Here is a 25,109-nt window from a genome sequence, read left to right on the forward strand (position 1 = left end):
TCTTAGTCTTCATGAATGAATCAATACATTTTAAGAAAACACTGAAATTTATACAAACCAAACAAGCTTTGAATATTTACAAAAACATACATATATTAATTTCTGATTAGACCTCTGTCTTTTTGTCTTTTTATTTATTTATTCGTTCATTCATTCATCATCACCCGCTTCTCTGGGGTCGGGTCGCGGTGGCAGCAAGCTAAGTAGGGCACTCTGGACGTCCCTCTTCCCGGCAACGCCCTCCAGCTCCTTCTGGGGGATCCCAAGGTGTTCCCAGGCCAGATTGGACATGTAGTCCCTCCAGTGAGTTCCGGGTCTACCCCGGGGTCTCCTCCCAGTTGGCCGTGCCTGGTAAACCTCCAAAGGAAGGTGCCCAGGAGGCATCCTGATCAGATGCCCGCACAAACTCAACTGGCTCCTTTCGATGCGAAGGAGCAGCGGCTCTACTCCGAGCTCCCTCCGGATGTCCGAGCTCCTCACCCTATCTCTAAGGCTGAGCCCAGACACCCTACAGAGGAAACTCATTTCAGCCGCTTGTATCCGCGACTCACCCTTTTGGTCACTACCCAAAGCTCATGACCACAGCTGAGGGGTGGAATGAAGATTGACAGGTAAATTGAGAGCTTTGCCTTCCTTCTTCACCACATCAGTCTGGTACAACATCCGCATTACTGCTGATGCTGCACCAATCTGCCTGTCAATCTCCCGCTCCATCCTACCTTCACTTGTGAACAAGACCCCGAGATACTTGAACTCCTTCACTTGAGGCAACAACTCATCCCCAGGCCGGGGGGAGCAATCCATCATTTTCTGGTAGCGAACTATGGCCTCAGACTTGGGAGGTGCTGACTCTCCTCCCGGCCATTTCACACTCAGCTGCAAACCACCCCGGTGCGTGCTGCAGGTCGTGTTCTGATGAAGCCAACAAAACCACATCATCTGTGAAGAGCAGAGATGCGATTCTGAGGGTCCCAAAACAGACACACTCCTCATCTTGGCTGCACCTTGACATCCTGTCCATTAATCTCACAAACAGAATTGGAGACAAGGGACAACCTTAGCAGGGTCTGGCAACCACTGAAAACGTGTTTGACTTTTGTGCCAAGAATGCGGACACAGCTCTCACACTTTGGTTATACAAGGACCGGATGGCAACCGGTAGCAACTGCCCTGGTACCCCATGCTCCCACAGTACCCCCCACAGAGTGCCCCGGGGTACACGGTCATAAGCCTTCTCCAAGTCCACAAAACACATGTAGACTGGTTGGTCAAGCGCCCATGCCCCCCTCAGCACTTCCGCAAGGGTAAAGAGTTGGTCCGTTGTTCCACAGCCAGGACGGAATCCGCATTGTTCCTCCTGGATCCGTGGTTCGACAATCGGTTGTAGCCTCCTTTCTAGCACCCTAGAGTAGACTTTACTAGGGAGGCTGAGCAATGTGATGCCCCGATAATTGGAGCAAACCCTCCGGTCCCCCCTTTTTAAATATGGGAACCACCACCCCAGTCTGCCACTCCACAGGTACTGTCCCCAACTCCACGCGACACGGAAGAGGTGTATCAGCCAAGACAGCCCAACAATGTCCATAGCCTTCAGCATCTCAGGGCGAATCCCATCCACACCTGGCGCCTTGCCACCGAGGAGCTTCTTAACTACCTCTGAGACCTCTGCCAGGGATATGTGTGGGGCTTCCCCCGAGTCTTCAGACTCTACCTCCTCCACTGAGGACGTGTTAGTTGGGTTCAGGAGCTCCTCAAAGTGTTCTTTCCACTGCTCGACAACATCCCCAGTTCGGGTCAACAGTTCTCCTCCCCGGCTGAACACAGCCTGAGTCAAGCCCTGCTTCCCTTTCCTGAGTCGCCGGATGGTTTGCCAGAACTTCCTCGAGGCCAACCGAAAGTCCTCCTCCATAGCCTCGCCAAACTCCTCCCACACCCAAATTTTTGCTTCCGCGACTGCCAAAGCGGTAGCCCTTCTGGCCTCCCGGTGCCTGTCTGCTGCTTCAGGAAACCCCTGTGCCAACCAAGTCTGAAAGGCCTCCTTCTTCAGCCTGACGGCTCCCCTCACCGTCGATGTCCATTAGTCGGTTCTTAGGTTGCCGCCTCGTCTGGCACCGATAACCTTATGACCACAGCTCCTGCCTGCCACATCTGCAATAGAAGCTTTGAATATGGCCCACTCAGACTTCATGTCCCCAGCCTCCCTCGGCATACACGAGAACTTCTTCCGGAGGTGGGAGTTGAAGACCTCATGGGCAGAGGCCTCCACCAGACGTTCCCAGTTCACCCTCACTACACGTTTGGGTTTGCCAGGTCTGTCCGGCAGCCTTCCCCGCCATCTGATCCAACTCACCACCAGCTGGTGATCAGTTGACAGCTCTGCTCCTCTCTTCACCCGAGTGTCCAAAACATACAGCCACAGATCTCATGATATGACCACAAAGTCTGTCATCGATCTTTGGCCTAAGTTGTTCTGGTACCAAGTACACTTATGAACTACCTTATGTTCGAACATAGTGTTTGTTATGGCCAATCCACGACTCGCACAGAAGTCCAATAACAAGACACCACTCGGGGAGGCCATTCGTCCCAGTCACGCCCCCCCAGGTTTCTCCATCATTGCCCACGTGAGCGTTGAAGTCCCCCAACAGAACTACAGAGTCCCGAGGCGGAGCCCTATCCAGGACACCACCCAGAGACTCCAAGAAGGCCAGAGACTTCAAACTGCTATTCAGTGCATAAGCACACACAACAGTCAGAGCCTTTCCCCCAGCGGCTCGCAGTCATATAGAGGCAACCCTCTCATTCCCCGGGGAGAACTCCAACACGGCGGCACCCGGCGCCTGTCACCTTGGCCAACTCCGGAAAAGTAATGAGTCCAGACCCTCTCCATTAGTTTGGTACCAGAGCCCATGCTATGTGTGGAGGTGAGCCCAACTATATCTAGTCTGTACCGCTCCACCTCCCACACCAGCTCAGGATATTCCACATCCCAAGGACCAGTCTGCGATGCTGGAAGTCAGCACACCCCGGTCCTTGCCTTTGCCTGCTGCCCGGTCCTCACTGCACCCTACCCAAATGCTCATCACTTCGTGTGGTGGGTCCATTGGGTGGTGGCTCCATGTTGTTTATTCGGGCTGGGCCCAACTGGGCCCCTTGGGCCAAGGCCTGACTACCAGACGCTCGCCGGCAAGCTCCCTTCCCAGGTCTGGCTCCAGGAGGGGGCCCCGGTTTCCCTTTTCCGCACGCGGTGCTATGACTCTGCTGGTGTAAATTCATTGGTTTTTTTTGGGAATCGCTTTTAGTCTGGCCCTTCCCCTGGGACCAGTTTGCCTTCGGAGACCCTGCCAGGGGCTATTGCCCCAACAACACAGCTCCCAGGATCACCAGGACACACAAACCCCTCCACCACATTAAGGTGATGATTGTCGGATGGGTTTTTATTTTATTATTATTTATTTTTTAATTTTTTTCACTGTTTTGTGAAATACTAAAAAATGTGTAATAGCTCAGTCTGAATTGTACTATTTGCTAATTTGTTATTGTTATGGCCAGATTTTGTTTGTATAATAAAGAAGTAAAATAAATAAATAAAATTGGCTTCCGGTGGCGAGGAGTTCAACTTGAGTGAACTTCTACCGGCGACTTGAAAGCCGCAACCAATATCAATGAAGAGGTGTGTGTGGTTGAGCCCACTTGGCTGTAACTGGCTGTAGTTTTGCGAGCGAGCCAGGGTGGAGGAGATGTTGATTGTTGCAGTGTCTAACCAGCCAGTATTGTACGACATTTCCAGTGAAAACTACAAACTGCCCCACAAGAGAGAAGCTGCCCGGCTGGCAGTGAGTCAGGAGATTGGCACTGAATGTAAATAAATCGAAAATGTATTAATAACATCAATTCATATTTCTCGTTATATAAATATAACTTGTACACTAATGTTCTTCCTCCGTATTTTTCCATAAAACTATGATAACATGTACAAGTGACACAATTAAGTGAAAACATCTATTTGACTTTCTCTGGACTTCAGTGTACATTTTTCCATCGCAAAACCAACAACTTCCCAAACCAACTACAAAACAGAAAACTGATTTCCGTGTGTGTCACATCCTTCACTGCCCACGTTAAGCAAAACAAAATACAAATTTTGTGTGTGACCGTAGCCTATTGCAACTTGACAAAATATCTAATAATCAAAATATCAAAATCTCACAAACACACATCTGTTTTCTGGCTCACCTCTTTCTTCGGCATCGTGTCTGAAATGTTCCCATATTGGCGCAGTTTTTGTTTTCACTAACACTGCCATGTCTCGTCTCACTACTACTACTACTACTACTACTACTACTACTACTACTACCACTACTACTACTACTACTACCACTACTACTACTACTACTACTACTACTACTACTACTACTTTCAGCTGCTCCCGTTAGGGGGCGCCACAGCAGATCACCCATCTCCATCTCTTCCTGTCCTCTGCATCTTCCTCTGTCACACCAGCCACCTGCATGTCCTCTCTCACCACATCCATAAACCTCCTCTTTGTCCTTCCTCTTCTCCTCTTCCCTGGCAGCTCCATATTCAGCATCCTTCTCCCAGTATACCCAGCATCTCTCCTCCACACATGTCCAAACCATCTCAATCTTGTCTCTCTTGCTTTGTCTCCAAACCGTCCAACCTGAGCTGTCCCTCTAATATACTCCTTCCTAATCCTGTCCTTCTTCATCACTCCCAATGAAAATCTTATCATCTTTAACTCTGCCACCTCCAGCTCCACCTCCTGTCTTTTCATCAGTGCCACTGTCTCCACACCATATAACATAGCTGGTCTCACTACCATCTGGTAAACCTTCCCTTTAACTCTTGCTGGTACCCTTCTGTCACACATCACTCCTGACACTCTTCTCCACCCACTCCACCCTGCCTGCACTCTCTTCTTCACCTCTCTCCTGCACTCCCCGTTACTTTGGACAGTTGACCCCAAGCATTTAAACTCCTACACCTTCATCACCTCCACTCCTTGCATCCTCACCATTCCACTGTCCTCCCTCACATTCACACATATGTATTCCGTCTTGCTCCTACTGACTTTCATTCCTCTTCTCTCCAGTGCATACCTCCACCTCTCCAGGCTCTCCTCCACCTGCACCCTACTCTCACTACAGATCACAATGTCATCCACAAACATCATCGTCCATGGAGACTCCTGCCTGGTCTCCTCCATCAACCTGTCCATCACCATTGCAAACAAGAAAGGGCTCAGAGCCGATCCTTGATGTAATCCCACCTCCACCTTGAACCCATCTGTCATTCCAACCACACACCTCACCACTGTCACACTTCCCTCATACATATCCTGCACCACTCCTACATACTTCTCTGCAACTCCTGACTCCCTCATACAATACCACACCTCCTCTCTCGGCACTCTGTCATATGCTTTCTCTAAATCTACAAAGACACAATGTAACTCCTTCTGGCCTTCTCTATTCTTCTCCATCAACATTCTCAAAGCAAACACCGCATCTGTGGTGCTCTTTCATGGCATGAAACCACACTGCTGCTCGCTAATCATCACCTCTCCTCCTCTTAACCTAGCTTCTATTACTCTTTCCCATATCTTCATGCTGTGGCTGATCAACTTTATACCTCTGTAGTTGCTGCAGTTCTGCACATCGCCCTTGTTCTTGAAAATCGGTACCAGTATGCTTCTTCTCCACTCCTCAGACATCCTCTCACTTTCCAGGATTGTGTTAAACAATCTAGTTAAAAACCCCACTGCCATCTCTCCTAAACACCTCCATGCCTCCACAGGTATGTCATCAGGACCAACTGCCTTTCCACTCTTCATCCTCTTCATAGCTGCCCTCACTTCCTCCTTGCTAATCCACTGAACTTCCTGATTCACTATCCCCACATCATCCAACCTTCTCTCTCTCTCATTTTCTTCATTCATCAGCCCCTCAAAGTACTCCTTCCACCTTCTCGACACACTCTTCTTGCTTCTCAGAACATTTCCATCTCCATCCTTCATCACCCTAACCTGCTGCACATCCTTCGCAGCTCGGTCCCTCTGTCTAGCCAATCGGTACAAGTCCTTTTCTTCTTCCTTAGTGCTAACCTGTCATACAACTCACCATACACCTTTTCCTTTGCCACCTCTCTCTTCACTTTACACTGCATCTCCTTGTACTCCGGTTTATGTTCTTCATCGCTCTGACTATCCCACTTCTTCTTTGCCAACCTCTTCCTCTGTATAATTTGCTGTACTTCCTCATTCCACCACCAAGTCTCCTTGTCTTCCTTCCTCTGTCCTGATGACACACCAAGTACCTTCCTAGCTGTCTCCCTCACTATTTCTGCAGTGCTTGCCCAGCCATCTGGCAACTCTCTAGTCCACCTGTGTGCACATCCTCCACTCTTGTACGTCACCGTGTGTTCCTCTCTCTTCTGGAAATATGTATTCACCACATCCATTTCCATCCTTTTCACAAAATCCACCACCATCTGTCCTTCCACATTTCTCTTCTTGACTCCATACCTTCCCATCACCTCCTCATCACCTCTGTTTCCTTCACCAACATGTCCATTGAAGTCCGCTCCAATCACCCCTCTCTCCTCCTTGGGTACCCTCTCCACCATGTCGTCCAACTGACTCCAGAATTCTTCTTTCTCTTCCATCTCACACCCAACTTGCGGGGCATATGCACTGATAACATTCAGCAGTACACCTTCAATTTCCAGCTTCATACTCATCACTCTGTCTGACACTCTCTTCACCTCCAGCACACTCTTGACATACTCTCCCTTCAGAATGACCCCTACCCCATTTCTCCTCCCATTCACACCATGGTAGAAGAGTTTGAACCCACCTCCGATACTCCTGGCCTTACTCCCCTTCCACCTGGTCTCTTGCACACACAGTATGCCTACCTTTCTTCTCTCCATCATGTCAGCCAGCTCTCTCCCTTTACCAGTCATAGTGCCAACATTCAGAGTTCTGGCTCACCACTGCACTCTTACCCTTTCTCCTCTCCCGCTGTCTCTGGACATGCCTTCCCCCTCTAATTCTCCTTCTCCCTCTCCTTCTCCTTCGCCCAACAGTAGCATAGTTTCCACCAGCCCCCTGCTGGTTAACAGTACCAGTGGCGGTTGCTGGTAACCTGGGCCTTGATCGATCCGGTATGCAAATCTGCTTCATGATCTGCATATTTGATTTGGCAAAGATTTTATGCTGGATGCCCTTCCTGACACACAACCCTCCACATTTATCCAGGCTTGGGACCGACACTAAGAATGCACTGGCTTGTGCATCCTCAGTGGCTGGGTTCATGTCTCGTGTCTCTCGTCACCCCCAAACAAAGTAAATAAACACACTGTGCCCCGTGCTCATCCCATCTCTGCTGACATTTGACCACCTTGTTGCCTCAGCTCGCTCGGCATAAATGGCGCTTTTGCCCTGCATGCTACTGCTCGGCTCGGCTCTACACACTGGGCATGGCGTGTCAGACTCTAGTGGTTCCGTTAGTTTGTTTAGAAACAAAGATATTATGTTAATCATCTTGTCACATTGCTTTTTATCATTACTAATGCAATACAAGTTGAATTTAGCGCCGGGACCCGTCGGCACAGGTTGCTTGCTGCAGTAGGCTATTTTGTGTCATACTGGCAAACAGTGGGTCAGTCGGTTTGCATAAAATCAAACCAGTTTAAGCTCGTACATCGAACCAGACTGGTAGCCCAGAAACCGACTCAACTCTACTTTCCAATCTGTTATTCACTCTTGTTTTCATATATGCTGTTTGGTTTACTGTTTGCTGGCAGGAATGAGTCAATAATTTAATTTCACTTAACTTTTACTTGTTTTTTCTCATCTTTTGCCTGTATAGCACTTTGAATGGCCTTTGCAATGATAAGGTGCTTTACAAATAAATTTGCCTTGCCTTGCCTAAAGTAAGCATCATATATGTATATAGGCTATATATATATATATATATATATATATATATATATATATGAAATGGATCTTGGGAGGTACGGTGGCACTGTTGCCTCACAGCAAGAAGGCCCCCAGTTCAAACCCCGGGGTTGTCCAACCTTGGGGGTCATCCCAGGTCCTTTCCGTGTGGAGTTTGCATCTTCTCCCCGTGTCTGTGGTGGGTTTTCTCCGGGTGCTCGGGTTTCCCCCACCACCATGAAAAAGACATGCATGTTAGGGTTAACATTCCTGTCTGTGCCCCTGACCGAGGCATGGCGAGACCAACTGGAGGTGGTCCCTGGGTGCTGCACGGCGGCTGCCCACTGCTCCTAGCTACACAGCTAGCATGGCTTACATGCAGAGCGTAACTTCCCTACGGGGACCAATCACGTATCTCAGAATAAAAACACATCTGTTCTGCTTAGTTCTATCGGCTTCTGCTCTGTTGACCTCTAGTCTGTTGTGTTCTATTTTTGTTCTTCTTTCAGAAACAACTGATTATTATGGGCTGTTTTTCTTTCAGGATTGAAGCCTTGATCAGCTTTTGCATTGTGGGAGATTCAGTCCAGACCAAGGAGCAAATAAGGACAAAGACTCAACAGGGCCACCGCCTGGACAATTTGGGAAATTAGCATTTACTTTATAGATGGATATACACACTCACTTTCACGAACACACACACACACACACACACACCCACACACACTTGTTCTCAAGAACACACACACACACACACAGATATATACTTGTTCTCAAGAACACACACACACATACACACAGATATACACTTGTTCACAAGAACACACACACACACACACACACACAGATATACACTTGTTCACAAGAACACACGCACACACACACACACAGATATACACTTGTTCACAAGAACACACGCACACACACACACAGATATACACTTGTTCTCAAGAACACACGCACACACACACACACACACACACAGATATACACTTGTTCTCAAGAACACACACACACACACACACACACACACACACACACACACACACACACACACACACACACACACAGATATACACTTGTTCTCAACAACACACGCACACACACAGACACAGACACAGACACACACACACACACACACACAGATATACACTTGTTCTCAACAACACACGCACACACACACATCTGTGCTAGCACATGTACGCGTATACACATATTTCCACATGCATGTACACATAAATTAATACCCATAGATTTTCACTCCTATTTCACAACCTTACACAACAAACACACACAAACCATATATATATATATGTGTGTGTGTGTGTGTGTGTAACATTTACACTCACCTAATTTGACAGACAGATGTATAAAAACATACTCAGGCTCTCCTCTGTCACTCTTTTGTCTCTCACACACACACACACACACGCGCACACACACACACGCAGTGTCCAGGACTCTTCCCTGCAGATTGACATTAACGGGGCTCGTTTTGCTTACTCAGACACAACTGCTAACGCCAGCGTTAGCGTCCCAACTGCTAAAGTTAGCGTTAGCATCACATCTGCTAAAGTTAGCGTTAGCGTCCCAACTGCTAAAGTTAGCGCTAGCATCACATCTGCTAACGTCAGCGTTAGCGTCACAACTGCTGTGTTAGCGTTAGCCTCCCAACTGCTAAAGTTAGCGTTAGCATCACATCAGCTAACGCCAGCGTTAGCATCACAACTGCTAAAGTTAGCGTTAGTAATGTTAGCGTTAGCATCACATCTGCTAACGCCAGCGTTAGCATCACAACTGCTAAAGTTAGCGTTAGTAATGTTAGCGTTAGCATCACATCTGCTAACGCCAGCGTTAGCATCACAACTGCTAAAGTTAGCGTTAGTACTGTTAGCGTTAGTATCACCGCTCTTCACGATGTCACTACATTTTCTGCAAGGCAGCAGTTTTGGCTGAATAGGTTCGATACCTTTGAGTGTCTGTCGGACACGGCGTCTGTCTCATGACGCTGGTCAGACGAGACAGACGCCCAGCAGGCCGGGGACAGTCCACCGCAGATACTGGTTTTGTGTTCTGAACTTGGGGACCATCGCCTCTGGTTTACAGCCAAGCCAGCACACAGAAACGAGCAGGATGTTTGCTGCTTCTGAGTGCTTTATCCGTTCTTTATCACCCATATTACTGCTTCTGAGTACTTTATCCGTTCTTTATCACCCATATTACTGCTTCTGAGTACTTTATCCGTTCTTTATCACCCATATTTCCAGTACTTCCAGTTTTTGCTACTGAACTGTGGAGCCTCATTTCCAGCAGAGGTAACGCTCTTAACTTCCACGTCGACGGCAGACCAGACACAAACCAACACAGCTGACTGGTTTACGGCAGACCAGACACAAACCAACACAGCTGCCTGGTTTACGGCAGACCAGACACAAACCAACACAGCTGCCTGGTTTACGGCAGACCAGACACAAACCAACACAGCTGACTGGTCGCATCCCCTTCAATTAATTAGCTTTCAAAGTTAATCAGCAGTTTCTTCTGATTTGACACCCCTGGTTTAATGCGTTTTTGTAAATCTGTTTAAATGACGGACCTTTCCTGTGCTGCTCATGTGACAGTGGTCATGTGACAGCGGTCATGTGACCAGCGGAACCGGAAACTAGAAGCTACTTGAGAACCGAGCTGAATAGAATGATGCCTGTTTTTTTTCTTAAATGTAAAATAGTATGTTTGCTAGAGCCACAACACCAGCTGTGTATTTACCCACAATGCAGTAGTAATGTGCCATTGTCTTACCTTTGTTCATGTCTATTTATTCATTGAAATGTTTTTCTAACTTAATTAATTGGGTCTCCTCATTCGTCAGCCGGGGGAAGGTACGGAAATGGGCGGGGCTTAGAGGATACAGGAACAGGAAGCGTTTGTAATGACATACTTGTATGTTGAATACTTCACACTTGATGAGCATGCACTCCACACTGGAGTAACGAGGAACCTTTTCATCTGTAGGTCAAACAGTGCTCAAACAGTGCCCACTCCCCAGAACTACAGACCTCTGCTGGCTCTTAAGACTCGGCATGGCGTGAAGACATCACAGCCACAAGGACACTAGGACGACGTAGGTCACTAAGACACATGCACATGGAGTTATGACCTAAAGTTACCACCGTTTGTACAAGTCAGGTCATCAGGTACCAGCGGTACTGCTGGTTTTCTGTTAAACCCCGTGACTCACTCTTGTTGCGGGTGTAAAACCCCGTGACTCACTCTTGTTGCGGTGTAAAACCCCGTGACTCACTCTTGTTGCGGGTGTAAAACCCCGTGACTCTTGTTGCGGATGTTAAACCCCGTGACTCTTGTTGCGGGTGTAAAACCCCGTGACTCACTCTTGTTGCGGGTGTAAAACCCCGTGACTCTTGTTGCGGGTGTTAAACCCCGTGACTCACTCTTGTTGCGGGTGTAAAACCCCGTGACTCTTGTTGCGGGTGTAAAACCCCGTGACTCTTGTTGCGGGTGTTAAACCCCGTGACTCAATCTTGTTGCGGGTGTTAAACCCCGTGACTCACTCTTGTTGCGGGTGTTAAACCCCGTGACTCTTGTTGCGGGTGTAAAACCCCGTGACTCACTCTTGTTGCGGGTGTAAAACCCCGTGACTGGGGGCTGGACACCTGGAAGAGCAGGTGAAAGAGGATGGCAATGGTGCAGAGATGTGTCAGTAAATAAGTTAGCACACTACTTTCATACCTACATGAGGTAGGTGGACATGAGAGAATATGCATGTATACATACAATATACAGTCTATACAGCTTAGATTTATTATGACAGTGTTAAGTGCTAATCAGAGTAAACTACCAGATAAGATAAAAAAAACACGCATTACTGCTCCCACCTGAGGACCTGATTGAGAACCAGCAGTAAGCATTAGCAAGTAGCTGGCTAGCTATACTTGGAGCCTATAGACCACGTCTTGTGGTGGTTAACAGAAAGGCAGACCCAGACCAGTACCTTGCGGGTTATTTGTGTTGTAGGTAAATCAGTTAAAATCAGTGACACGAGGCTTCTATGGCAGAACATCCAAACCCAGGAGAACAAGCGTTTCCACTTACCAAATAAACACTTTTAGTCAAACAGTGTAGTCGTCATTTCTTTGGCTGAGGTTTCCCAATTATGTAATTACTTATTTATGAAATGGCATTGTAAGTAAACTAGGACGCAGCGGTATGTGTATATTTGAATGATCATGGCTATTGTTTTGTACTGTTGCACCAATATGTCCAAAACAAAACAAATGGTTCATCATTTTATTTCCTCACCCAATGACTCGGGTGTCAAAGCACAGCATCAAGATGGATATTCCCCCATTAGCTGCAGTTAAAAAGCTGAGCTGGCGAGCAGAGCAGAGCAGAGGAGAGGAGAGGAGAGGAGAGGAGAGGAGAGCAGAGGAGAGGAGAGGAGAGCAGAGGAGAGCAGAGGAGAGGAGAGCAGAGCAGAGCAGAGCAGAGGAGAGGAGAGGAGAGCAGAGGAGAGGAGAGGAGAGCAGAGCAGAGGAGAGGAGAGGAGAGCAGAGGAGAGCAGAGCAGAGCAGAGCAGAGCAGAGGAGAGCAGAGCAGAGGAGAGCAGAGGAGAGCAGAGCAGAGGAGAGCAGAGGAGAGGAGAGGAGAGCAGAGCAGAGGAGAGCAGAGCAGAGCAGAGGAGAGGAGAGGAGAGGAGAGGAGAGCAGAGCAGAGCAGAGGAGAGGAGAGCAGAGCAGAGGAGAGGAGAGCAGAGGAGAGCAGAGCAGAGGAGAGCAGAGGAGAGGAGAGCAGAGCAGAGGAGAGGAGAGCAGAGCAGAGGAGAGGAGAGGAGAGGAGAGGAGAGGAGAGGAGAGGAGAGCAGAGCAGAGCAGAGCAGAGCAGAGGAGAGGAGAGGAGAGGAGAGGAGAGCAGAGGAGAGCAGAGCAGAGCAGAGCAGAGCAGAGCAGAGCAGAGGAGAGAGTAACGGTCGAGTAACTCACAAGCACTACTATTATTACACGGCTACCATGTTGCTCTTTATGGGTCTCTATTCGCTCACACTACATGTGTCACACAAACGGCACTCAGTCCTATGTCTGTCTGACGTGCTTTGTGTGTTATGTCTGACATGCTTTGTGTTATGTCTGACGTGCTTTGTGTGTTATGTCTGACGTGCTTTGTGTGTTATGTCTGACATGCTTTGTGTTATATCTGACGTGCTTTGTGTGTTATGTCTGACATGCTTTGTGGTTTGTTTTGTATGTCTGACATGGTTGCTGTAGTTCTTCACAGACCATCGACGTGGTACAAACCGGAAATGCCCCGTGATGCACGTGATGACGGCGTGTGGCGCTTACGCTGAATGGGGACAGTATGAGATTTCAAACGCACCCAAGTTCCTGTCATCCAAATAGTTTCTCCCCTCCACCTTTGACCACGCCCCTTCATAGTTTAAACCCCTCCCCTGGCGTTGGATTAGTTTGCGGGGCCACGCCCCCTAGTGTCAGATTCATGAAATGCTTTGTTTTATTTATAATTTCTGTACCTAAATCACCACCACTGTCTCTTCCTAATGTAATGAAATTAAAAGATTGATACACTCTGTGCTTGTTGGTCTATTTATCTGTCTGTCTGTCTGTCTGTTTCTGTCGGGCTGTCTATCTGTAGGTCCAATAACTGGATTCTGGTTCAGGGCCAAAGGAGATGCTGATATTATTATTATTGTTATTGTTATTATTAATATTACTCCTAGTGAGCTGGGGGACGGAGTTGTCACATTTTAAATGTTTTGTAGCAGGGTTCTTCGTGGAGCTGATACGACCACATATCCAAACGGAAGTGGCTGGGTTGTGTCGCCGGAGTGTCCGGAAGTCGCGTCACAAAGCAGCGGGCGTGTTGGGGAGGCCGCGGCTGTTGCCTGGGCTCCGGTGCCCTCTTCTGGATTTATCATGAATGAAGTGAACATGTTGAGCCATTAAACTATGGGTAGACATGACGTCATGTTGTTCAGACAGCAGCAGCAACACTACGTGTAAGTGGATCAGACGTGTGGTTACGTACACGTGCTGTAAACCCGGTCAGAACCACGTGTTGCGGGTTTCCCGTCTGGGTGCGCGCGGAACTCCTTCCCCGGCCTGTTGTTCCTCCTCCAGGGTAGGACATTTTTACATGTAACACCAAGACCAAGATGGCGGGTATGTGGCTCTAGTTTTTATAGTTCCTCTAGAAAATAGTTTCTAGCACTTGAACGAGGTTAGAATCTGCAGGCTGCGGGATTGTGAAAGGTTTTGTGTGTTTTGCAGACTTGTCGTTGCTGCAGGACGAGGAGCTGGACGGACGTGAGTAACGCGCACGAACTCCACCCGACAATCTGCCAACTTTCCAACTCTCCCCGAATCCAACTAGCCCCCCCTCTCCTCCCCTCCTCTCCTCTCCTCTCCTCCTCCCCCCTCCTCTCCTCTCCTGTCTCCATATTCCATGTAAACTCCCACCGTTTCTCCTCTTCCTCCGTCTGCCAACTCGTGACGGTCCTCCTCCTTCCTTCCAGAGGAAGGAGGGAGGGAAGGAGGAGGAGGACCGTAGCGTAGCGCCCGCGGTTCTGCTCGTTAGCCGCGTGACAGAACCCAGGGCTCGGCTGAAGAGTGAACCCGCTCAGCGGGTTTCTACACATCCGCCTCAGTCGCCCCTCTTCAGGAAGTGTTAGGTGCCTGCTTTTGTTTCCCTGCTTCTTGGTGACTGTTGATAGGTTGTCTGTCCTTCTGACTGGCTTACTGACTGACCTTTCTGACTGGCTCTCTTGGTGACTGTTGATAGGTTGTCTGTCCTTCTGACTGGCTTACTGACTGACCTTTCTGACTGGCTCTCTTGGTGACTGTTGATAGGTTGTCTGTCCTTCTGACTGGCTTACTGACTGACCTTTCTGACTGGCTCTCTTGGTGACTGTTGATAGGTTGTCTGTCCTGACTGGCTTACTGACTGACCTTTCTGACTGGCTCTCTTGGTGACTGTTGATAGGTTGTCTGTCCTTCTGACTGGCTTACTGACTGACCTTTCTGACTGGCTCTCTTGGTGACTGTTGATAGGTTGTCTGTCTTTCTGACTGGCTTACTGACTGACCTTTCTGACTGGCTCTCTTGGTGACTGTTGATAGGTTGTCTGTCCTGACTGGCTTACTGACTGACCTTTCTGACTGGCTCTCTTGGTGACTGTTGATAGGTTGTCTGTCCTTCTGACTGGCTTACTGACTGACCTTTCTGACTGGCTCTCTTGGTGACTGTTGATAGGTTGTCTGTCCTGACTGGCTTACTGACTGACCTTTCTGACTGGCTCTCTTGGTGACTGTTGATAGGTTGTCTGTCCTTCTGACTGGCTTACTGACTGACCTTTCTGACTGGCTCTCTTGGTGACTGTTGATAGGTTGTCTGTCTTTCTGACTGGCTTACTGACTGACCTTTCTGACTGGCTCTCTTGGTGACTGACTGTCTTGCTGTCTGACTAACTGTCGGTCTTAACTGTCTGTCTGTTTTGCTGACTGGCAGACTGACTATCTTGAATAACTGTGTGTCTTGCTGACTGCCTATCTTGCGGACTGGACTGTCTCCAGCAGGCTCCAGGGTTAGCACTAGCTAAGATGCTAACTGGACTCTGCTGAGGTGTTGCTTAGCTTTTAATTCCAACGTGTCTGTGTCGTATTTGGACTGTCCGTCTGTCTCTTTCTTCCCCGGGGGGACTCTGGTCAATGAAGGTGGCTCTAGTGTGAAGTTAAAATTGGTCCCTGTTTCTTGGGGACCCTTTGAAATCCTCCCCAGGGAAGCCCGGGGCCCTAAGACCTCCGGTTTGCCTGACGTCTTTGTCTTGGGGGGTGTCAGTATACTTGTGGTTGGACCACAGCTGAATGAAGCTGTCTGTTTCCCTTGACGTGTCCCCTACACCCAGTCATGTGACTGCTCACACCGCTGGCAGGCGGTGGTGCTAGTACAGCTGTGTGGAGTATGATACGATTCTTTTTCTGCTCTTTAAAATACAAACACACAGACACTAAAAACACACATTCTGTCCCTTGCTGCCGCTCAGTAGGTCTTACAGCTAACTCTCTCTCTCTCTCTCTCTCTCTCTCTCACTCACTCACTCATCACTTGCTCACTCTCTCTCTCACTCTCTCTCTCTCTCTCTCACTCGATCACTTGCTCACTCTCTCTCTCTCACTCACTCAATCGCTCTCTCACTCTCTCTCACTCACTCGATCACTTGCTCACTCTCTCTCTGTGTCTCTCTCTCTTACGGTGTTGGAGAGAGAGACAGGATCTTAAATTCTAGCCACTCTCTTGTCTTGTCGTTCTCCCTGCAGTCTCAGAGGACTATTTAGATGGCGATGGTCTGGACTATGACCAGCAGGAGGAGCTGTTGAGTCCTTTAGGTCGACTGGACAAATACCTCAAGAGTGAAAACATCTTCAACAGGTAGAGGCTGTACTGCGTGTGTGTGTGTGTGTGTGTGTGTGTGTGTGTGTGTGTGTGTGTGTGTGTGTGTGTGTGTGTGTGTGTGTGTGTGTGTGTGTGTGTGTGTGATGTAAGGTAAGGTTGGGTGATATGTCGGAATATTCCCATCGCACACCATCAGCCCAATGATCAGTGATTGCTGATTTATCGCCCTTCACTCGTCAGCCATTTTCAGCAAATGGAGTCATGGAAGAGCTCGCTGCAAAAAACAAAACAAAACAATACAAAACCATACAAAAATCATACAAAACAAAACAATACAAAACCATACAAGAGCTCCTGTTTGGGATTAATGAAGTAATTTGCCATCTTTGCAAACCACTAGTGCCAGCAAAAGATTCTAACACCAATTTCTACCAATTTGCACAAACATGAATGTGAAAATCTAATTTGACTGAACCATTACAGCAAACAGGCCACTCTTCTTCACTTAAATAATAAATCACCTGAGATCTTTGCGATGCAGTAAACTGTAAAGACAGGCTGAACAGCTGTTTGACAGGATTTGATTAAAAAGCTGCTTCTCAGATATGATGTATTGATGTTGCTTCTCAGGTATAATGTAGGACTTGATGCTGCTTCTCAGATATGATGTATTGATGCTGCTTCTCAGATATGATGTAGGACTTGATGCTGCTTCTCAGGTATGATGTAGGACTTGATGCTGCTTCTCAGATATGATGTAGGACTTGATGCTGCTTCTCACATGTGATGTATTGATGCTGCTTCTCAGGTATAATGTAGGACTTGATGCTGCTTCTCAGATATGATGTATTGATGCTGCTTCTCAGGTATAATGTAGGACTTGATGCTGCTTCTCAGATATGATGTAGGACTTGATGCTGCTTCTCACATGTGATGTATTGATGCTGCTTCTTAGATATGATGTAGGACTTGATGCTGCTTCTCACATGTGATGTATTGATGCTGCTTCTCAGGTATAATGTAGGACTTGATGCTGCTTCTCAGATGATGTAGGACTTGATGCTGCTTCTCAGATATGATGTAGGACTTGATGCTGCTTCTCACATGTGATGTATTGATGGTGCTTCTCAGATATGATGTAGGACTTGATGCTGCTTCTCACATGTGATGTATTGATGCTGCTTCTCAGGTATAATGTAGGACTTGATGCTGCTTCTCACATGTGATGTATTGATGCTGCTTCTCAGATATGATGTAGGACTTGATGCTGCTTCTCAGATATGATGTAGGACTTGATGCTGCTTCTCACATGTGATGTATTGATGCTGCTTCTTAGATATGATGTAGGACTTGATGCTGCTTCTCACATGTTATGTATTGATGCTGCTTCTTAGATATGATGTAGTACTTGATGCTGCTTCTCACATGTTATGTATTGATGCTGCTTCTTAGATATGATGTAGTACTTGATGCCGCTTCTCAGATATGATGTAGGACTTGATGCTGCTTCTCAGGTATGATGTAGTACTTGATGCTGCTTCTCAGATATGATGTATTGATGCTGCTTCTCAGATATGATGTAGGACTTGATGCTGCTTCTCAGGTATGATGTAGGACTTGATGCTGCTTCTCAGATATGATGTAGGACTTGATGCTGCTTCTCAGGTATGATGTAGGACTTGATGCTGCTTCTGAGGTATGATGTAGGACTTGATGCTGCTTCTCAGGTATGATGTAGGACTTGATGCTGCTTCTTAGATATGATGTAGGACTTGATGCTGCTTCTCAGGTATGATGTATTGATGCTGCTTCTCAGATTGATGTAGGACTTGATGCTGCTTATCAGGTTTGATGTAGGACTTGATGCTGCTTCTCACATGTGATGTATTGATGCTGCTTCTCAGGTATGATGTAGGACTTGATGCTGCTTCTCAGGTATGATGTAGGACTTGATGCTGCTTCTCAGGTATGATGTGGGACTTGATGCTGCTTCTCACATGTGATGTATTGATGCTGCTTCTCAGGTATGATGTAGGACTTGATGCTGCTTCTCAGGTATGATGTATTGATGCTGCTTCTCAGATTGATGTAGGACTTGATGCTGCTTCTCAGGTATGATGTAGGACTTGATGCTGCTTCTCACATGTGATGTATTGATGCTGCTTCTCAGGTATGATGTAGGACTTGATGCTGCTTCTCAGGTATGATGTAGGACTTGATGCTGCTTATCAGGTATGATGTAGGACTTGATGCTGCTTCTCACATGTGATGTATTGATGCTGCTTCTCAGGTATGATGTAGGACTTGATGCTGCTTCTCAGATAGGATGTATTGATGCTGCTTCTCAGGTATGATGTAGGACTTGATGCTGCTTCTCACATATGGTGTATTGATGCTGCTTCTCAGATATGATAATAATAATAGTAATAATAATAATAATGCATTTTATGTGTGGGTGCCTTTCAAAACACTCAAGAACACCTTACAGAACACAGTAAAAAAAAAAAAGAAGAAAAAACCAGCAGCACTGTATCAGACAGCGTAAAATCAAAACAAAGCAGGGTAGATAATCATTAGTTAACACAAAGGATAGGTATAAAATCATCATCTGCACAAAACTCAATGCTGCGTGGATCAGACTGAATATGCTAGTTTGAAAAGGTGCATTTTGAGATGGGATGTGAAGGTTGAAAGAGAGTCAGTGTTGTGAATGTCTTGTGGGAGAGAGTTCCATAGGCAGGGGGCAGAACGACTGAAGGCTCTAGACCCCATGGTAGTCAGGGCGGGGGGCAGAATGACTGAAGGCTCTAGACCCCATGGTAGTCCAGTGGGCTGATGGTGTAGTGAGTTAGAGAGCAGAAGAGGATGTGAGAGTGTGGGAGGGCGTGTGGATATGAAGGAGTTCAGAAAGATGTGAAGGAGCTAGGTTATTAAGGCCTTACAGGTGAGGAGCAGGATGTTGAAGTCAATACGGTATTTAACAGGGAACCGATAGAGTTGCTGAAGAATAGGAGTGATGTGATCTATGGAAGGAGTTCTGATGTAGGACTTGATGCTGCTTCTCAGCACCTATCGCTCGGACAGTAAATCAGCCAATCAGTGATTGTTGATATACACATCCAATGGCCCAAGCCTGGTGTGACGTGTCAAGTGTGTGTCTGTTGTGTCATCAGATGTGTATATGATGTGTATATTGTATGTGTGTGTGTGTGTGTGTTGTCCCAGGCAGATGGTGGCGAGGAGTCTGGTGGACACAGTACACGCACTAGGCGGGGATCAAACTCACGTCACTGCTGTTGTAGAAAGAATGATTCATCTTACAGAGGACCCTGGTACCCGTCTGTCTGTCTGCCTGTCTGTCTGTCTCTCTCTGTCTGTCTGTGTCTGTCTGCCTGCCTGCCTGTCTGTCTGTCTGTCGTGCCTGCCTGCCTGTCTGTCTGCCCGTCTTGTCTGTCATGCCTGCCTGCCTGTCTGTCTGGGTACCTATCGCTCTGCTTAGCTACTTGTCTGTCTGACTGTTTGGCTACATGTGTGTCTTTCTCTTTACCTGTCTTTTGGCAGTGCTTGTCTGTCTGTCTGTCTGTCTGTCTGTCTGTCTGTCTGTCTGTCTGTCTGTCTGTCTGTCTGTCTGTCTGTCTGTCTGTCTGTAATCTGTCTGTCTGTCTGTCTGTAATCTGTCTGTCTACCTACTTGTTTTACTCGTTAGGCTGTTTGGCTGTTTTGCTCTCTTCTGTTTAGTGAATTTTCTAAATTTGACCTCTTTCTCTCCCTCCTTTTCTTTGTCTGTCTGTCATGTGTCATCAGAGCCGACAGTTCGAGTAGAGTTGATGGAACAGCTCCCTCGTGTGGTGGCTTTGTGTAATGACTGTGCCGTCTGGTCGGCCCTGCTGCCGGTGCTGCTGCGTTACCTTGGTGACAGCAACAACCAGGTAGACACACAGGTGTTTTTTCAGCGCCAGACTGCTTTTGGTGGTGGTGGTGGTGGTGGTGGTGGTGGTGGTGGTGTTCCATAAGAGAGTGATAGAACACTGCTGTAACCAGCAGCTTCACCGTCCAGCTTCCGACTCCCTCTCTGCATCAGTAATGCTTCATTCCTGAAGGCTCTGAGAAAGTACTGTTCAGTCAGGTTGTGTCAGTGCTGTCCTTTAAAACAGGTTAGTAGCCAAATTAAGAGGTGGCATGTGGCACAACAGCTTCATGTACCAGTTGTAAACCATATTTAAGGTAATTTTCCATCTATTTAAGAATCCCTTTCCTGCTGGCCTCCATTACACCACCACACCAACACCTTCACATGTGATGTCATCACACACGACTGAATCACACTGGATGAGCTACTTATCTGTCTGTATCTGTCTGTCTGTGTCTGTATCTATCTGTATGTATCTGTCTGTGTGTGTATGTGTCTGTATCTATGTGTCTGTGTGGTCTGTATGTCTATATGTTCTGTATCTGTCTGTGTCTGTCTGTCTGTATCTGTCTGTATCACGCTGTATGTGTCTGTCTGTCTGTCTGTCTGTCTGTATCTGTCTGTCTGTATCTGTATCTGACTATGTGTCTGTCTGCGTCTGTATCTGTCTGTCTGTGTCTGTATCTATCTGTATGTGTCTGTATCTGTCTGTATGTCTTTGTGTCTGTCTGTCTGTCTGTATGTGTCTGTATCACACTATATGTGTCTGTCTGTCTGTCTGTGTCTGTATCTATCTGTATGTGTCTGTATCTGTCTGTATGTCTTTGTGTCTGTCTGTCTGTATGTGTCTGTATCACACTATATGTGTCTGTCTGTCTGTATCTGTCTGTATCTGTCTGTGTCTGTATGTGTCTGTCTGTGTCTTTATCTATCTGTATGTATCTGTCTGTGTGTGTATGTGTCTATCTATGTGTCTATCTATGTGTCTGTGTGATCTGTATGTCTATATGTTCTGTGTCTGTCTGTGTCTGTCTGTCTGTATGTGTCTGTATCACACTGTATCTGTCTGTCTGTCTGTCTGTATGTGTCTGTATCACACTGTATCTGTCTGTCTGTCTGTATCTGACTATGTGTCTGTATCTGTCTGTGTCTGTCTGTGTCTGTCTGTCTGTCTGTATGTGTCTGTATCACACTGTATATGTCTGTATCTGTCTGTCTGTATCTGTCTGTGTCTGTCTGTGTCTGTCTGTCTGTCTGTCTGTCTGTCTGTCTGTATCACACTGTATATGTCTGTATCTGACTATGTGTCTGTCTGTGTCTGTATCTGTCTGTATCTGACTGTGTCTGTCTGTGTCTGTATGTGTCTGTATGTGTCTGTATGTGTCTTTGTGTCTGTCTGTGTCTTTGTGTCTGTACGTGTCTCTCTGTATGTGTCTGTATCTGTCTGTACGTGTCTGTCTGTCTGTATCTGTGTGTGTCTCTATGTCTGTATCAATCTGTATGTGTCTGTATCTGTGTGTGTCTCTATGTCTGTATCAATCTGTATGTGTCTGTATCTGTGTGTGTCTCTATGTCTGTATCAATCTGTATGTGTCTGTATCTGTGTGTGTCTCTATGTCTGTATCAATCTGTATGTGTCTGTATCTGTCTGTGTCATTCTCTGTCTGTATGTGTCTTTATCTGGCTGTATGTGTCTGTATCTGTGTGTGTCTCTATGTGTCTGTATCTGTGTATGTGTCTCTATGTGTCTGTATGTGTCTGTATCTGTGTGTGTGTCTGTCTGTATATGTCTGTATCAATCTGTATGTGTCTGTATCTGTATGTGTCTATGTGTCTGTATCTGGCTGTATGTGTCTGTATCTGTGTGTATGTCTCTATGTGTCTGTATCTGTATGTGTCTATGTGTCTGTATCTGTATGTGTCTATGTGTCTGTATATGTCTGTATCAATCTGTATGTGTCTGTATCTGTATGTGTCTGTATCTGTGTGTATGTCTCTATGTGTCTGTATGTGTCTGTATCTGTATGTGTCTATGTGTCTGTATCTGTGTGTGTGTCTCTATGTGTCTGTATGTGTCTGTATCTCTGTGTGTGTCTCTATGTGTCTGTATGTGTCTGTATCTGTGTGTGTCTATGTGTCTGTATCTGTATGTCTCTATGTGTCTGTATCTGTATGTGTCTATGTGTCTGTATCTGTATGTGTCTATGTGTCTGTATATGTCTGTATCAATCTGTATGTGTCTGTATCTGTATGTGTCTATGTGTCTGTATCTGTGTGTATGTCTCTATGTGTCTGTATGTGTCTGTATCTGTATGTGTCTATGTGTCTGTATCTGTGTGTGTGTCTCTATGTGTCTGTATGTGTCTGTATCTCTGTGTGTGTCTCTATGTGTCTGTATGTGTCTGTATCTGTGTGTGTGTCTGTATGTGTCTGTATCTGTGTGTGTGTCTCTATGTGTCTGTATGTGTCTGTATCTGTGTGTGTGTCTCTATGTGTCTGTATGTGTCTGTATCTGTGTGTGTGTCTGTATGTGTCTGTATCTGTGTGTGTGTCTCTATGTGTCTCTATGTGTCTATCTGTGTGTGTGTCTGTATGTGTCTGTATCTGTGTATGTGTCTCTATGTGTCTGTATGTGTCTGTATCTGTCTGTATGTCTGTCTGTATATGTCTGTATCAATCTGTATGTGTCTGTATCTGGCTGTATGTCTCTATGTGTCTGTATGTGTCTGTATCTGTGTATGTCTCTATGTGTCTGTATGTGTCTGTATCTGTGTATGTGTCTGTGTGTGTGTCTGTATGTGTCTGTATGTGTCTGTATCTGTGTGTGTGTCTGTATGTGTCTGTATCTGGCTGTATGTCTCTATGTGTCTGTATGTGTCTGTATCTGTGTATGTGTCTATGTGTCTGTATCTGTGTGTGTGTCTCTATGTGTCTGTATGTGTCTGTATCTGTGTGTGTGTCTGTATGTGTCTGTATCTGTGTGTGTGTCTGTATGTGTCTGTATCTGTGTGTGTGTCTCTATGTGTCTGTATGTGTCTGTATCTGTGTGTGTGTCTCTATGTGTCTGTATGTGTCTGTATCTGTGTGTGTGTCTGTATGTGTCTGTATCTGTGTGTGTGTCTCTATGTGTCTGTATGTGTCTGTATCTGTGTGTGTGTCTGTATGTGTCTGTATCTGTGTGTGTGTCTCTATGTGTCTGTATGTGTCTGTATCTGTGTGTGTGTCTCTATGTGTCTGTATGTGTCTGTATCTGTGTGTGTGTCTGTATGTGTCTGTATCTGTGTGTGTGTCTCTATGTGTCTGTATGTGTCTGTATCTGTGTGTGTGTCTGTATGTGTCTGTATCTGTGTATGTGTCTCTATGTGTCTGTATGTGTCTGTATCTGTGTGTGTGTCTCTGTGTCTGTATGTGTCTGTATCTGTGTGTGTGTCTCTATGTGTCTGTATGTGTCTGTATCTGTGTGTGTGTCTCTATGTGTCTGTATGTGTCTGTATCTGTGTGTGTGTCTGTATGTGTCTGTATCTGTGTGTGTGTCTCTATGTGTCTGTATGTGTCTATCTGTGTGTGTGTCTGTATGTGTCTGTATCTGTGTATGTGTCTGTATGTGTCTGTATCTGTGTGTGTGTCTCTATGTGTCTGTATGTGTCTATGTGTCTGTATGTGTCTGTATCTGTGTGTGTGTCTCTATGTGTCTGTATCTGTGTGTGTGTCTCTATGTGTCTGTATGTGTCTGTATGTGTCTGTATCTGTGTGTGTGTCTGTATGTGTCTGTATGTGTCTGTATCTGTGTGTGTCTCTATGTGTCTGTATGTGTCTGTATCCGTATCTGTCTATATGTGTCCAGGTGCGGAAGACGGCTCAGGCTGCCTTGCTGGTTCTTGTTGAGCAGGAAGTGTTGAAGTCATGTGACCTGGAGAAGTGGGTGTGTCCAGTCCTGGTGGATTTGAGTGCACCTGATGCCAATGATGATGTCAAGACCGAGGCTATGGCCGTGAGTTATTATTATTGTTGCTGTTGTTGTTGTTGTTTTATTAATATTATCATTATTGATGTTGTTATTATTGTTGTTGTTGTTACTGGAAAATGGTATATGGTAATATCAGGTCACTGAAAGTAAGAATATTGAAAAAGGAATAATAATAATAATAATAATAATAATAATAATAATGGTTTGCTCTATATTCACTCTATTTAATTTTATTTTTGTTCATGTCTGTTGACCAACTGACATGAACAAGGTTTTCTTTTTGTACAAGTGGATGTATCTGTCTGTCTGTCTCTGTAACTCTGTCTGTCTGTCTGTCTGTCTCTCTCTATAACTGTCTGTCTGTCTCTCTGTCTGTCTGTCTGTGTGCAGATGATGTGTCAGGTGTCTCGTGTGGTTGGGAAAGACGTCACTGAGAAACTCTTCCTGCCTCGGTTCTGTCAGCTCTGCTGTGACTGTCGCATGTTCCACGTCCGCAAGGTACACACACACACACACCAGTCTGCACACACACACACACACACACGACAATGCAGACAGAACATTTGTGTGTGTGTGTGTGTGCGCGTGTGCCCGTGCGTACATGCGTGTGTGTTACTAAAGGATCAGTGTTGGACAGCTGGGTTGTGGGTCCACACTGTGGTCATTTACCACAGTGATTGTGGTGCTGACTGGACAGCAGGACAGCTGAGCCTCAGCAGGACAGCAGGACGGCAGGACAGCTGAGCCTCAGCAGGACAGCAGGACAGCAGGACAGCTGAGCCTCAGCAGGACGGCAGGACAGCTGAGCCTCAGCAGGACAGCTGAGCCTCAGCAGGACAGCAGGACAGCTGA

General features: G+C 46.6%; 2 protein-coding genes across 3 annotated transcripts in view; both read left to right on the plus strand.

Annotated features, from left to right (window-relative positions):
* The window catches only part of LOC130129680 (protein 4.1-like), a gene marked incomplete at its 3' end in the record, with an annotated part of 176,054 nt that extends 171,373 nt beyond the window's left edge, over nucleotides 1-4,681 (plus strand). The window contains exon 25 of the mRNA XM_056299267.1: nucleotides 4,630-4,681. Within this exon, the coding sequence (XP_056155242.1) occupies nucleotides 4,630-4,681 (52 nt within the window). The remainder of the gene's footprint in view (nucleotides 1-4,629) is intronic.
* A 9,181-nt stretch (nucleotides 4,682-13,862) lies between these two features.
* The window catches only part of ppp4r1 (protein phosphatase 4, regulatory subunit 1), a 62,575-nt gene continuing 51,328 nt past the window's right edge, over nucleotides 13,863-25,109 (plus strand). Inside the window, exons 1-7 of one of the 2 annotated variants that reach the window (XM_056299670.1) lie at nucleotides 13,863-14,151; nucleotides 14,260-14,295; nucleotides 16,305-16,416; nucleotides 19,606-19,712; nucleotides 20,185-20,309; nucleotides 24,135-24,281; nucleotides 24,648-24,755. In XM_056299670.1, coding sequence (XP_056155645.1) covers nucleotides 14,145-14,151; nucleotides 14,260-14,295; nucleotides 16,305-16,416; nucleotides 19,606-19,712; nucleotides 20,185-20,309; nucleotides 24,135-24,281; nucleotides 24,648-24,755 — 642 coding nt within the window. In that variant the 5' untranslated portion in view covers nucleotides 13,863-14,144. Of the gene's footprint in view, nucleotides 14,152-14,259; nucleotides 14,296-16,304; nucleotides 16,417-19,605; nucleotides 19,713-20,184; nucleotides 20,310-24,134; nucleotides 24,282-24,647; nucleotides 24,756-25,109 lie in introns of those variants that run through there. The other variant, XM_056299671.1, reaches the window with a different exon arrangement.

This window comes from Lampris incognitus, chromosome 19 (genome assembly GCF_029633865.1).
Source record: "Lampris incognitus isolate fLamInc1 chromosome 19, fLamInc1.hap2, whole genome shotgun sequence".
NCBI classification, from domain to species: Eukaryota; Metazoa; Chordata; class Actinopteri; order Lampriformes; family Lampridae; genus Lampris; species Lampris incognitus.